Genomic DNA, 14,736 nt, shown 5'->3' on the forward strand with positions numbered 1-14,736 from the left:
GAGATGGGGAGAGAAAGGATGAAGAAGATGTATGTCAGAGAGTAGAAAAATAAAAAGAGAAAGAGTTCAAATCGCGCATGGCCCGTTTCCCGTTGCCCAAGGTTCCCATACACTCTTTTGCCCTGCTATTGGTGTCGCATTGGCCGAGCTTCCCAGGCCCCCATTACCGAGCCTATTTTTTTTTTTACACCTCTGTTCGGCCGCCGCCCTTTTTCCGAGCGGAGAGCGACTGCTTGTTCCGAGCTGCCCGGCGAACAGTGGGCCTCCCAGCCCGATGCTTTAGTCCTGCATAGGCAGCATGAGGGTCCAGTTTCTCGGCGAGACCGGGTCGGGCCATTAGATTTGTTGCTACTTTAAGTTTAGTTTCAAACTTGGCCGAGACCGCCTTTCGAAACTCTAGACCTTCCATGCAAATTCCAACGACGTCACAGCTTCAGACCAGCACCAAAGCCAAGAGACAGCAGCTGCAAACAGTCGCCTCTACATCTGTATTGGTGTCAATTGACGCATCTCAGCTTCCGCATTCAACCGTCCAACTCCAAATCAATAAACATCTTCCTCGGTCGTGTCACGGCGCCATCATGGTTTCTACTCACGCTGAATCGTTGCATGTGGAGCATCTCCATCCTGTCCCCCTCATCCATGCCACATGCTCCACCAACAACCGCCTAACCACCATCTCCCAAACAAGCAGCAGCATAACATCCATTGTCTATTCCATTTCGTCCATCATAAAAGCAATCAAACCGCTCGGTTTATTCTGTCTAAGCACAAGTACCATTGATCCACGCTGTCTTTGCCTCGCCATGCCTTGTCCCTCTTTGATACACTCATCCCGGCCTCCCGGTTCATCCTTTTTGTCCTTCAACCAGCCGGCTCATACTCCTCCTTCATGCCATATACAATGTCAGACCAGAACTCCAAAATGACTTCAAATTCTTCCTCACACGCTCTTCTCGCTCCTGACATCAACAAGTACACGTCCTCAAGCTTGGACTTCCTCATCCTCGTCCAATGGCTCCACTCTCACCAAGATCTCCTCGAGGAGGCCTTCAAGGAAACTTCCGGCCTCTCGGCCCATGCCTACAGGCTCGGCCTTGTCGTAGTGATCAATCTCCTTACAGACATATGCCAGTTTGTACACCAATCTCCGCACCTTTTCGTGCGCCGCCTCGGCTCGTTCTTGCTGAGGTGTCCCTTGCGCCGGGTATTGTGATGGCCCGTGCATCTGCTGAAGGTTGATCTGTCGTCGCTTCAGCGCCTCCTCCAACGCGGGGAAGATGACATCGTGAAGGGCATCCAAATCGCCGTTCGGGTTGGCTGGTCCCGGCGCAGGGAATGACGATGGGGCCGTCGCAAACTCAGGGAGGGCTGGTGACTGGGCCTTGGAGGAAAGTGGTCGAGGGCACTGCGCTACTGCTGGAACTGCCACATGTGTGGGAAGTCGCTGCGAAGATGTCGGTTGCGGGGAGGGACTTTGCTGTGATGAAGGCGTTCTACCCCTATATGGGGGTATTTCTGGCAGGCTTATCTGCGTCACCTTGGAGGGCATTGGCCGTGGCCCGCCTGTATGTGCTGGCGGGGTGGGTGGTACTGGCCATTGCGATGATGACAACTGGGGGCTCGCCTTGCCTTCGAGGTTCAGGTTGAGCTTACCCAGATCACGCTGAAGCTGGCTTTGTAGTTCACGATCGTAGTCTGGTGACTGCTCCACTGGTAGGGGCGGCATCGGCCGTGGTGCTCGCGGGGTTTCGTTGTTGTCTCTCGGTAGCTGCTTCATCGGGCTCTGAGGAAGTGGTACTCTGGTAGGAGATGGCATAGGCTGCTGATACTGTGGTTGTTGCAGTGGAACAGCCTTGCGCTGAGGGCTGGACTGTCTAGAGCCTGGATTCGGCGCCTTGACAGTCTCGCTTGGTTCAAACGCAAAGTCCTTCACCTTTGTTGGGCTTCCCTCACGTCGCCGCTCGCCATAGTCGTCAGCAGGTTCCAGTGGCCGCGAAGATCGTGCGTTTGTTGCGCTCTCGTCCAAAGGATTAAGACTGGGTCGGTTGACGATACCTCCACGCTCACCAATAAGTCTCACGGTGCCAAAGTCCCACATGTCTTCATCTACCCGCTCGCGCTCGGCCGGGGCTCGGCCGGGGTTAGAATCCCAATTATCCTCCTCATCATTCTTGTGAGTAGCCGCCCATCGAGTATGTCTCTCGATCAGCTCGGTTAGGTAGGTTGTCCGCTTTGCTCGTCTAATAAACGGGTGCCGGAGCAGGTCCTTCGCAGTTGGTCGCTCCTTGGGGTCTCGCTGGAGGCATAGCTCGATAAACTCCTTGAAAGCCTTGGTGAAGTTGCCTTCGAGTCGCGGGGGTGGATTCTTTGGGATAAGAAAGAGGACCTTCATGGGGTGAATATCGGCGTAGGGCGGTTCGCCGTTGGCCAGTTCGAGGGCCGTGATGCCGAGGGACCAGATATCAGCTTTGTGGTCGTATCCGGATTGTTTGATAACCTCCGGAGCCATCCAGAAGGGAGTACCGACAAAGGTGTTCTTCTTGGTCATGGTGGCGGAGAGCTGTCCCGAGACGCCAAAGTCGGCGAGCTTCACCTGCCCGTTGCTGCTGAGCAGTACGTTGGCAGCTGTGAAGACTGTCAGTCCCGCATGCCACATAAGCTTGACCCAACTCACCCTTGACATCGCGGTGCAGCTTCTTGTCTGTGTGGAGATAGTCCAATCCCTGCAACAGCTCCCGCACAATGATGGCGATGTAGTCCTCTCCGATCAGCCCTGGCTTCATCAGGTCGGCGCAGCTCCCACCGGAGCAAAACTCCATCACGATCCATAGCTCGGCGCCTTTTGCATATGATCCATAGTACTTGGTGACATATGGGGATTGCAACTCAGACAGAATGGCGATCTCCTGGATAATATCCTCCACCTCGTCCTCAGCGCTCTCGATGTCGATAACTTTGATCGCGACTGCCTGACCGGTGCGCTTATCAACTCTGCGGTGGTTTATCAGTTCCCAGATCAAGATGGCAGAATGCAGAGTTTTGTATACCCTTTGTAGACCTTGCCAAAACTGCCACCACCTGGGAAATGTCAGTGGAGGTCCTTCACAGCGTCCACGAGACCTGATATTGCTCATAAAGGGACCATGTCCACACTAACCAATGCAGTATTCCTTGGAGTAGAGAAGCTCCGGGTCGAGCGCCTCATTCGCCTCGTCCATGTCCCTCTCGTGGTCGGCCATCGTGTGCTTCGGTCGGTGTACAAGTCTTGGTTCGCTTTGGGCCGTGATAATATGCCTGTCCCACGTCGACTTCCTATGGGCGCTTACAGCCCTCTCGTGTGCTGATCGCTGGCTCAGTTTCCGCTCGAGTTGGATCGCTTTCTCCGAGCAGATGACGACGTCTCGAGCTTCACACCGCAGGCGCTATCGAAGGAGGGTGCCGAGTTTGGATCGAGTCGAGCTGGGAAGTGGGATATTCGTAGTTGGCGGTGTCGATTTCTAACCCCACCAAAAAAAGAGGCGCCGTCCTAAGATGTCTCGGATCATGTGCCTGTCGTAAACAACAAACAGTCTCGCAGGTTCCGCCAAGGGAGAACAAGTAAAGAAAGGGAGGGGAAAGAGCGATGCTAAGAAGTAGAAGAAGAAGAAAGGATAAAAAGAATTGGAAGGGAGATTGATTGCTCCAGGAGGAAGAAAAAACTCCCGTCGGGGTGCCTGGGCATTCAGCTCGAAACGAGAACCAATCCCCGCCTACGGTGCGCAAGCTACAGCACCTGCCCAGCCTGTAATAAGCTAAATTGAGCTAGAGAAGCAGAAGCACCCTCCCACTGTGAAACGGCTGGCTGTTGCTGGGTGTTTACATCAGATCCATGGCAGCACAGGCAGAGGTCAAGGTGGGGTTGCTGAGGGAGCAACACCTGCTACCTAACCGCGCCTTCCATCCCATCCACCATCCATCATCCATCCACATCCATTGTCATCTGCTCACGGCCGTTCCTGGTGCGACCTCGAAGCGGGAGGGGGTCAACGAGCGGCCCCTGTCATCCATCGGCCATTAGCAGCTAGAGCAACACGGAGGGGCCGCCGCTGTATCGCTGGAAATCTCCCCGCACTGGCCTCCATCTCCATAGGTACGTAGGTCTCCAGCTCAGCCTCAGTTCATGCTCCAGGCAGGAGAATGCAAGGTTTCCATCCATGCAAAGCTGCGTTGGGCACAACTGATGCTCTGCATGAAGAGAGCATTTGTCAGAGAACCTTTGCATCTCACTCTCCGCCAGGTTGGGACATCTGATTGGTCGCCCTCTTCTTCATGCTGAAACACCTTCGACGGACCGTTTTGACTCTCTGTGATTGGACCACGCCCGCTCAGACTAGCACCTCTGTGCATCATCTCACCTCCAACAGATAGGGCCACAAGATTCGAGAGAGGCGAAAGCTGATGAGGGAAATTACTCGACATTTGAGGCTGAAGCTGAGTCTCGGCCATTCGTTGGCTGCGGGAGATTATCTTCTGGTTGGCTTGTACGCTCCAAACATGCCTCACAAACATCACTCAAATCGTTGGCTATCGAGAAACAGCTTCATTAGGTCAACATCGAGTCGATCATGCTCGTTTCATTGCCTAGCTACCATCCACCTCGTCCTTGGTTCCCGTCGCCGCTGAATCATGAGAGCAAAAGTGTCTAACGACATGAGCCTCCCAACCCAATCTCCATGGTAATACCGTAAAACAATCCCAGTAAGATGCCCCCCGGAAGGAGTCAGAACATGCCTGCACCTCTGGCCGCAGCCAGTCCAGTCCAATTCACTCCAATGGCTCCGATACTGATCTATCTGCAAATGCCTGCTGTTGTCCATGCATGGCCTTGTGAAAAGACGAAATCATTCTCGCATCAAGAAGGAAAAAAACATCAGCCTTAGTCCTCGATGAACTCGATCATCACTGTCCCTTGCTTCAGCCCAGTGTCTGCGATGGTCGCATCCAGGCTCTCCAGGAGATCCTGGCCCTGTGGCATCTTCTTGAGCTCAAACTCGATTCCATCCTTGCCCTCCAGAGGCTCAGCCTTGAGCCACTCGTAGATCCGGCGTACTGAGTCTTGGAGGTTAAATCGTCGGATAACACGGCCGGTAGGGTGTCGGAACTGGATTCGAGTGGTTGTAGCAGGGTTGTTCTCTGGCTCTGTATGTGGGTTTGTGCTGGAGATCAAAGCCCAAGGGTTTTGCTCAACTGGCGCCTCAGGCTCCTTGCCCTTGCCAACATCCGCTGGTCCTGGTGACTTTGTCAAGGCATCGGGGTCATGAACATTCGGTGTCGCACTCGATCCTTGGCTTCCAGAAGCGCCCTCCAAGCTGTTCCTCAGGGCCATTTCCAGCATCTCCTCCTCTGTCATGCGCTCTACGTCCACATGCTTTGGCTTCCGGGCTGTTGACTTGGCCACCGGGTTCTTGCTGTTGGCGGCCAAGCTGTACCGATCCAAAAACTCAGCAACCTCGGCGTGAAAGTCCCCGGCGCTGGGGAATGGTCTACCGCTCCAGACCTTGACCTGTTCGCCAGTTCGCGGGTCGATAATGGAGACATGAGGGTAATTGTCGGGATTCTCGTGGGACTGGTTGGGGAAGTAAAAAGTGATAAACTCTTCGGCATCAGGAAAGTCCTTGTCGTACTGCAGGAAGATGAAGTTTTCCGAAATCAAGTCCTTAACAGCCTTGTCCTTCCAGATGTCCCGGTTCAAGGCTTGGCAGTTGAAGTCGTTCATATCCTGGAGATTAACCATGATCCATTTCTTGTCTTCTTTGCCAAGCGTACGGGCCTCATCCCAGGTCATACGCGCCATAAGATCGTATGGGGGTCGAAACAGGTCCTCGAGCCGTCTTGCGTGGGAGCCATTCTCGGTCGACTGAGTAGGACGACGCTCGGGATCGCCCCATATTTGCTGTGAAAATGGTCCACCAGTACGAGCTGTGTTGTGCGTGTCAGTAGAATAACGGGTTTAAAGTTCAGGTCCTGCACTTACATGCGTTAGCTGCCTGTTGTCGCCGCCGTCGCAGCTCCTCCAAGAAAGCTGCTTCCATCCCATCATCGTGCTCGCCGCCGCCCCAACCAGGAGCCACAAGTGTTTCGGTGGTTCGCGCAATGGGTGCTCTCACATCGCCGGCGGCCCCCGATCCAGAGCCGTGGTTTTCTTGGTAAAGCTCCTCCTGCAGCCGCTTGGCCATAGCCATGTCCTCCTCCTCTTGTGCCAGGGCTGCCGCCTGAGCGGCCGCGGCTCGCTGGTTCTCCTCCTCCCGGTCGCTATCCTCCTCAAACTGCATATCCTCATCTTCATCACTGTCGATATGAATGATGCCGTCCGAGTCTTGTCTCCCAATGTTGCCTCGGGCGGGTGCGGTCGCGGGCGCGGGCTGGTTCGTTGATGCAGTGTTCGCTGAAAGACCAGCTCCCACACCGGAAGCAAGGTCAGGGTTCTCGTAAAAGAGCTCGATGGCACGCTCAAAGTTGCCCGCAGTCATCTCGAGGAAACTACGGGCGACATCGGCGTTTGCGCCCGTGATGGCGATAAAGGTGGAGATGTTGTCGTCCATGATCGGCGACGCTCCCAGCACAGCGGTGGATGTCGGTGTGTTTCTTCGCGGTGTATGGGAGAGGAGGCCTCGGGTGTCTTGTAATCGTCAAGGTGTTAGAGCGTGAAAAGGTAGTCGTGGTAAGGTTCTTGGTGCGATATCGTAAGGTTCGGTGAAGCTCTCGAGTGGAAGCGAAGTCGATGCCCCGCTACGCAAACGGCGGGGAAGTAGGAGGATGCTTGACAAGAGTGGGCACCCTTTCGGTTGATGGCTGATTCAGCTCGCAACTTCCAAACGCGTCAGAGTCAAAGACGGTCTTTCTCGCGTGGTTATGTGTGCATCTTTAACCACAAACGAGACGGTTGGTGATGCGGAAGTGTCAAGGTGAAAGCCAGTCCATCAAGTGAAGCACAGACATCAAAAGATGGACAGGCACCCAACCACAGTGACGCAACTGGGCCAGTGGGGTTTAGTGCTTTCAGCGCCCTCGGTGGGATGGAGGGGCAAATTCCCAGGGCGATTGAGCGGTGGCGGAAAATCGATGACGCGACGGGAATAGAGGACACGCCCGGGCTACCCTAGACGTTCACTTTGAGATCTCAGGGCTGCATCATGAACACCTCTAGCGGTTACAAACTCTGTTGACCTCGTGTTGTGTTATTGAAGCTTGGATGTGAGCTTCAATTGTATTACGGCCGTTTTGTTTCTGTTGAGTTACTCTGAAGCTCCCGCCCCCTGGTCTTATGGAGCCTTGTCGACTTCGCATCAATATCATCTGAGTCCTAATTAAGGCTGACTGAAGAAGGAATCATTTGCTTCTGTACGGTTAATCAAGTTGATTCATACTTGAAAAGATCAGAAATAGTGAAACTGCCTCGTTAATATCATAACAGTACCTACGCTATGTGATTCGCTATCCTCTTCTATCTACCAATGGATACTTCGTCTGCCTTCTATTCTAATCCAATGAAGTACGAACTTCCTTCAACACCTTCTGAACTTCCAATGATCGCTCTGCTTCCAGCGCTTTGCTCACCATTTCCCTCATCTGATCCCAGTTGGGACCAGCTTGCCCAAACACACCCCTTGCCTTGGCCTTCATTGTAGCGCCGATGGCCTTTGCTCTCATGACTCTCTGTGCCTCTGTGCCCGTGTCGACTAGGTCAATGTCCAGGCTCAGGAGATATGTGAGCGAAACGCCCTCTGCATCGTTATCTGATGAACAGAGAGACTCGGCGTCTTGCATCAAGTCGCGGACGCACTCATACCAGACTTGGCGTTTGATTGAGGCGAACTTTGGGTTCGACAGATGAGGCTTGAGAATACTCATGATCCTGTTGAGCACAGCGACGGAATCCTGCTTTATGCTGGCACGGCTGTATCCCCGAGCGATAGCCTCCAGGCCATTTGACGCCGTCTTCTCCACTAGCTCTTCCTTGGAATCAACCTCCATCTTGTTCTCGTCTCCCAGCTCTTCAAGGTGTGGCGTCACAATCTCGGCAATCTCATCGAGGAGATCGAGATCATCCCTGGCCTTGGCGAATTCCCACAGGCAACGGAAAGCAGGGACGCGATACTCATCATTGTTTCGCTTGGCTTCTCGCAACGCAACCTTCTTCATCTGCGCCGCAATCTTAGAGTCCGTCGTCCACAAGGCCCGCCCCTTTTCGACAAACTTCGGGAAGGATTCGAGCAGCTTCTCTTTTCCAGGGAAGGTCTTCAGGGCTAGAGTCTTGTCGAAGACGGGCCAGATCTTAGCCAAGTTGCCATCGCTGATCTGACCGCTGGCGTCGCTCGCACTCGCAACATCCGACACCATCGCTGCTACCGTAAAGGCTCCACCGTGCCGGAGCGCCCATTGCGCTGTGTCCAAGCATCTTTCAACCAGAGCAACGATCTCTGGGACGTAGCGGACGACGGTTCGACTGCTTCCGGCATGCTGACTCCAAACCTCCTTGAACACCTTGCTGGTATACTCATCTGTATCGTGAGATCCTAGGTAGGAGAATGGAAGTAGCTTTGTCTCCAGCGCAGTAAAGTGATCTGGCGAGACCTTAGCCAGTGCCACAATCACATCTGCAATCTTTTGACGGCGTGACTCCTCCTCAGCCTGGAAGTACACATCGACGACATGTTGGCAGAATCGGCTCCTAGCCGATTCTGGAGCTGTCCTGATGATGTACGCTGTAGCACGAGCATACGCTTGGCTGACTTCGTCGTTCTTATCCAACGTTTGCTTCTCCATGATACGAAGAAAACGCCCGCTAACAGACTTCACATCGTTCGTGTGGCGTGTGAACAACGTCGTCAACACTCGGCTGCAGCCAATTTTGGTGGGCATACCAATGGCCTTCTTGATCGAGGACTCGAGTTGAGGCGCCAGCTCCGTCATGACCTCCGCATTGATGAACCGAAGCGAATTCTCGATAGCCTCGGAGATGGGGGACTGGTCTACCATCTGGGACCGCAGCTTATCGATCTGATCTCGACTGTCCTCCCCAGCTCTCTGGTAATGCCAGTTGATCGCATCAGGCTCAATTGAGCTGAGGAGTCCGAGGAGTTGGGGTACCATCTCGGGAATGAATGGTCGCAGAGCCTTGCCTCCTTGCTTGGTGATTTTGATGACCGTAATGGTTGCAAACATTTGGACCTCCTTGACTGAGCTCTCGACGCCCTTATCTGATAGAAGAAACGGAAGCGCTTCCTTCATCATAGCTTCAGCAGCAGATCCATTGCTTCCCTCTTCAAGTTGTCGAACAAGACCATTCGAGAGAGCCATGCAGAGCTTCAAGGCTGCTTCTCTAACACTTCCCTTGACATCATCCAGGACCTTCAATGCCACCGTCCAGATGTCGCGATAGTACTTTCCGTACTTGGGGAATGGTTGTCCCTGGATAAGGTCGGAAATAGCAGCACAGCTTGCTTCTCGCATGCGCCACTCTCTACCCAGGATGCTTTTCACCAGGTCATCCATAATGGCATCGAAATGGGTGTCGACAACTGACCCGGAATCCTTGACAAGAGCCTTCCAAATGTCGTCCATGGATTTTTGGACGTTCTTGTTGGGATCGAACCGGTAGCGGTAAAGCTTGGGATACAGTTTGGGGTCAACCTCCGACTCCGAGAGGATGTTGCTCAATCCGAAGCGACCGAAAGCTGATCGAGTCGACCAAGTTGCGGCGTTGGCAGCGAGAGACATGAACTTGTAAACAAGTCTCTGATCGCCAACCTCGTTCGCCAGGTTAACGATGTCCTTGTAGGACGTAATGGAGTTACCCTCCCCAGTTGGGAGAGCACCTGGTTCGAATAGTTCCGTTTCTCCCTCGACCTTGAGCTGAGTCCCAGAACCAGTGAAAGCGGATACCAAGTCCTTGACCAGGGCGCTCTTCAGGTCAGCATCACCACGCTCGTACACCAGTGACAAGCCACGAGACGCTGTCTCTTGTACGAGCTCATCCCGTGCACTGAGAAGCCTCATGAATGCAGCCTGGACTTCCCGCAGTCTGGACTGAACTTGGTCCAGATGCGAACAGTATTGGACGAGGCAGAAGAGCCAGATGCCAGACGCCTTGAGCAGCGCCGGCTTCGTGCCCTTGACATCTGCAAAGAGCTTGTTGAGGACAGCAGTGAGGCGTGATCCTCGTGACCCTCCACGCCCCTCAAGAGAGGCGCGCGGCTCAACGTCTAGAGTAAGCTTAACGTAGTCGGAATCCCATCGAGCGAGTGTTGCGGTGATGGCATCTCCCACCGTGAACTGGATCTCGACTTGCTTCATCTCGTGAAGTGTAAAGAGCTCCTTGAGAATGCCGCCGATAACTCCATGAGACCAGCCATCATCGCTCTCCGGGCTTGCATCCTCGTCGATTTTCTCAAGACCGGCAGCCAATCGTCCAAGCGCTGTGATCGCCTTCTCATTACCCGTCTTTGCCTGGGTGACAAGCTTCTTGGTCACCTTCTCAAGAGAATCATCACCCTCAGGCTGGGGGATGGCGAGACCGGCGGTCCACAGTTGAGCGAATGCTTCGAGGGCAGCATCGTAGAGAGATGATGGGATGTGCTCGCCTGCCAAAAAGCGCAAAGGGTACTGGATATCCGATGGCAAAGGCTGCCCATAGTAGATGCACCGCGAGCAAACGTAACTGTATGCCAGCAGACATCCCTCGGCAACATTCAAGTCGCCTCCAATAGCTTCGTGGGCACGCTCGAGAGGCGCAACAAGAGTCCTCAGGCAGGCCTCTACTGTTTCTTGGGAGTTGGAGAAATGCGACACAAGAATGCCCATGGCCCGGGCGGCAAGTGACTGGATCTCCCTGCTGTTTGACTTTACCAAAGGCAAGAGGTTATCAGCGAGACCAACCAGGGGACTCAAGGCGCTGCTGGGGCTGAGAGAAGCCACATCGACAAAGCATCGAATGCACTCCTCTGTGATAGGAATGTCGGTGCGATGGATGCCGTCGAGGCATGACTTCAGGTACCAGGTCACAAAGCGGCTGTCAACCGTATGCAGGTACGCACGAATCTTTTCCCGTGTCTTGATATCCGTCTTGACCCGAGCATCAAGTGCTTGCACCCAGTTGGGCTCAACCTTGAAATCGTCGAGGGCTGTGAGGAACATTATATTCCTGCAATACCGCAGGGCAACCGGAATAGCCCCTCCCCAAGAGCCTTGGAAATTCTCAAAGGGAGAGAATCCATCAGTGAGGTCAGGTGGAGATGGCGATTCTTGACGAATCTCCGGGCTCATCTTAGAACCAAAGAAGGCAACCACCATGTCCTTCCAGTCCGGGAGGGAGGGGCTCTTATCGACATGTGCATAGTAAGTCCAAGGATCAAGACCTCTTTGCCCTTGCTCAATGACATCGCTTCGCTCGTCTGAACGCGCTCCGATCGCAATGATATCGATGAAACGACCGACGACGTCGGAGAATTCAAGGCATTGGTTGGCCCACTTGACAACGGCATGGCGCGTACTACGACGAGCCGGGGCGTCTTCAGACAGAGACATGTACTGCAGAAGCATCTCTTTCAACGTGGCAGACGCACTGCCAGTGGTTGGCGAAATACATGTCGCCATGCTGGAAAGAGCACTGTCAATGTTAACGACCGTATCGTTGTGAGGATCTTCCGACAGTGACCGGAAGAGCCAGCCGGCAAGCCCTACACGGGCAATAAGGGGCATATCGGCGCTTTTGGCAAGCACACCAATCGTCTCATATGCCTGGGACCGAAGCGCAATATCGTCACTTGAAGTCTGCGTTGGGATGGGCCAGCCGCTGGCCTCGATGAAGTCAACCATGGCGTTGGTGACAGGTGCAGCAATGACGAATTTGTGCTGCGAAGGTCCGACGCGGGCCAGCCAGGCAAGATATTGGAATGTAGCGTTATGGAGTCTGGACTTCTCCAGTGCGCTCTTGGGGTACAGGTTCAGACTCGAAGAATCGTCTGTCACCGGTGTTGCAAAGTTGAGCTTGACCACATTCATAATGTCATCCGACATGGTGGCTGAAATTTCCGACTTGGAGAGCATGTTGAGGATGCGGATTCGATATGCTGCCGGTAATACCGAGTGTGCTTGGAACAGGCGCTGCACAAGAGCTTCATCCTCCATAGAAACGGAGCTTCTCTTGAGGACTTCCTCAGCCGAGGATGCCACTCTGTTGTCGAAATTGGATGCAGCGTAGAGCGTAGGCAGGAACTTCTCCTGGTCGGTGAAGGCACCACTAGCGAGAAACGCGACAAGCTTGCGCTTCACCTCAGATAGTCGCCCAATGACCTTCTGCCACTCCGGGTTATCCAGGCCAAGCGACACGAGTTCCTCGGTTGACACGGTAGGATTCGCCGTTGCCCAGTTTGCACCTGATGGGGGTGGCCGGAGTCGAATGAACACAGTGATCATGTCGGCGAGAAACTTTGCATCAGCCTCATCGGAGAGACCGATGAACTCTCGAAAGTTTTCATCATCCTTGCTGCCTCTGGGAGGTATCCGGACGTCCAGGAGAAGGCGAAGAATGATGTTGAAGAAGGGACCAGCCCTAGCTTGACCTTCATCCTTGGCAAAGCCTTTCAGAGCCTTGGGAATCAGTTCTCTCCTCTCATGGTCATCTAGACGCTCTATGCTGTGCTGGATGCCCGAGATATCGAGCTGCTTGACCAATGAGGAGTCGTTGGCCTTGTACTGATCGAGAAGCGCTCCCACGGGTAGGACAACCCTAAACTTGATCAGTACCTCTCTCCTTGAACCGATGGTATCTTATCCATACTCTGGAGCTTGAATGAACGTCTTAAGCATAGCAAACATTTGCAGCACCTGTACGGATTCAGCACGTGTCACTGCTGGGGCGATCTGGATGGCTCACTTTGCGTCTGACTGGGACATGTTCACTGGCAGCCTTGAGAAGAACTGGCGCAAGATAGCGCTGCAGGAGCTCATGAAGTTTCGTCTCCTTGTTAGCAACAGCTAGGATCTTCAACTCCACCTTGTCCAGGAGCTGTAGCTCCCGCTCCTGGGACGAGGGGGCAGCCATGCTGTTGGTGTCGGCTTGGCTGGGCTAAAAGATGCGAGGAAAGCAGAACACGGGGGGATATGAAGCGGAAGATGGATTCAGAAAGAGTTTCTTGTGGCGATTTAGGAACTCGAATTTCTAATAGCCCGCAGCGCAGGCAACCCCAAATGACGAGTTGTTCCTAGTGCTTTGGCCCAATCTCCAAGTCAACCATATCGTGACGCGGGCAAGCACATGACTAAGCGGTACTATCACGTGACACCGCTCTGGATAACCCAAGAGAATGGATTAGAAGGCTGAAGATGATGCGTGTCAGCTATGATGGTGTAGGTAAGAAGTTTGGCAGGCTTGATGACTTTGGATCCTGAATTCATGTCCTTTGATATTGCGCAGGTAAAGTGATCTGCATGATATGCTTCAGCTACTCAAGGTTGGACATGGGCGCAAGCCATCATCTGCTTGACAGAACAAGCATGAAATAGCTACTGACCCCATGCAGTGATACCATGCGACAGCATTGCTCAACGTTACATGCATTGACTGAGCTTGGGTAGTTGTTTCCTGATCTGTTAGAGAGAGCAACACGCCTCGTTAAAGTGAAACGAATCCAGATGGTCCAAGAGACACAAGAGTCTCTTTGGTCATGAATGCGGCTCTGAGGTTTTTGCTGACTGAGTGTAAGATCGGCCTTGTACACGGGGGGGTTACGCCCGGAAACGTCGGGTTGACTTGGTCCACTACCGAATGCTCCGTGAACCTGGCTCTTCGGCGCACATTGTCGGCCGAGGAAAAATCGTAGTTAAAAAGGCTTTGATGTATATACACCAAATCTTCACTTTTTCCGGGCAAGATGGTTGGGTATTTTGCAAATAGGTCCAATAGGTGTTGATGAGGACACACCAAGGATAACCTCACCGGTATGGATACTGAAAAAAATTCACTGATGACCTCAAGCTCCTAGCATCAAGATACCCTGTCCTCACTGCACCCAATCGCGCTGCTAATCTTGGGAATGCAAACGCTTCGTAATCGCACCGGGGGCAGTGCTCGTCTGTTTCGGTTGACGAGATAGCAGGACGGGCAGGCGAAAAGGGGACCTCAATCCGAGACGGTAATAGTAACTTGTCTCTTGACGGGGGAACATCCCGCTGTTTTCTTTGATGCCCTCGACAGTCCTCGAATTCCATTGTCGCACTTTGATACAAGAGGAGCCAACGACGTCTTTTGCGAGGGCAGAGACGACATGGATGACAGCGTGGTAGCTTTTCCCTTGACGGCGCCCCGCACCGATAAAGGCACGCCCGCTTGGCGCAGCATGGAGATGTTTGCTAACAAGGCCTGTCAGATATGATGCGAGTGTTGTGTCATGGATGGCTAAAAATCACATCGGCTTCACGCTACTGTGTTCAGTCTGACCAGTCCCATGTCTCCGCGATGGCCAGACAGCTCGCGGTTTTGGAGTCGTTGAGTTGACTGTACTTCTGGCCTTTGTCAATGCGGTTGTGTGTGAGCTGGATAATCAAAATTGCGACCCGTTTTGCATGCCCTGCGATTCGTCATATCGGTCTGCGGCCGAGGTTGACGACCAGCTGAAGCGTTGCAAGGGACTGGCCGATCTGCAAGCAGTATCCAGGGCCCTGGTCCTGACGGATGCGGGATGCAGCTAGAGA

The 14,736-nt window shown here is 53.5% G+C and overlaps 3 protein-coding genes across 3 annotated transcripts; all 3 read right to left on the reverse strand.

The window, feature by feature from the left end:
- Positions 1 to 985: 985 nt before the first annotated feature.
- On the reverse strand, positions 986 to 3,242 carry NCS57_00215700 (Protein kinase domain-containing protein; the record flags this gene model as incomplete). Its single annotated transcript, XM_053052192.1, has 4 exons — positions 986 to 2,628; positions 2,678 to 2,994; positions 3,051 to 3,081; positions 3,161 to 3,242. 4 exons carry the CDS (start codon positions 3,240 to 3,242, stop codon positions 986 to 988), a joined length of 2,073 nt encoding a protein of 690 aa, XP_052917438.1.
- A 1,676-nt stretch (positions 3,243 to 4,918) lies between these two features.
- NCS57_00215800 (uncharacterized protein) lies at positions 4,919 to 6,584 on the reverse strand (the record flags this gene model as incomplete). Its single annotated transcript, XM_053052193.1, has 2 exons — positions 4,919 to 5,961; positions 6,017 to 6,584. The coding sequence occupies 2 exons, from the start codon at positions 6,582 to 6,584 to the stop codon at positions 4,919 to 4,921; spliced, it is 1,611 nt and encodes a 536-aa protein (XP_052917439.1).
- Positions 6,585 to 7,521: 937 nt separating this feature from the next.
- NCS57_00215900 (uncharacterized protein) lies at positions 7,522 to 13,087 on the reverse strand (the record flags this gene model as incomplete). The annotated part of the gene is made up of 3 exons (XM_053052194.1): positions 7,522 to 12,772; positions 12,824 to 12,870; positions 12,920 to 13,087. The coding sequence occupies 3 exons, from the start codon at positions 13,085 to 13,087 to the stop codon at positions 7,522 to 7,524; spliced, it is 5,466 nt and encodes a 1,821-aa protein (XP_052917440.1).
- Positions 13,088 to 14,736: the final 1,649 nt, after the last annotated feature.

Source organism: Fusarium keratoplasticum, chromosome 2 (assembly GCF_025433545.1).
Source record: "Fusarium keratoplasticum isolate Fu6.1 chromosome 2, whole genome shotgun sequence".
Classification (NCBI taxonomy): domain Eukaryota; kingdom Fungi; phylum Ascomycota; class Sordariomycetes; order Hypocreales; family Nectriaceae; genus Fusarium; species Fusarium keratoplasticum.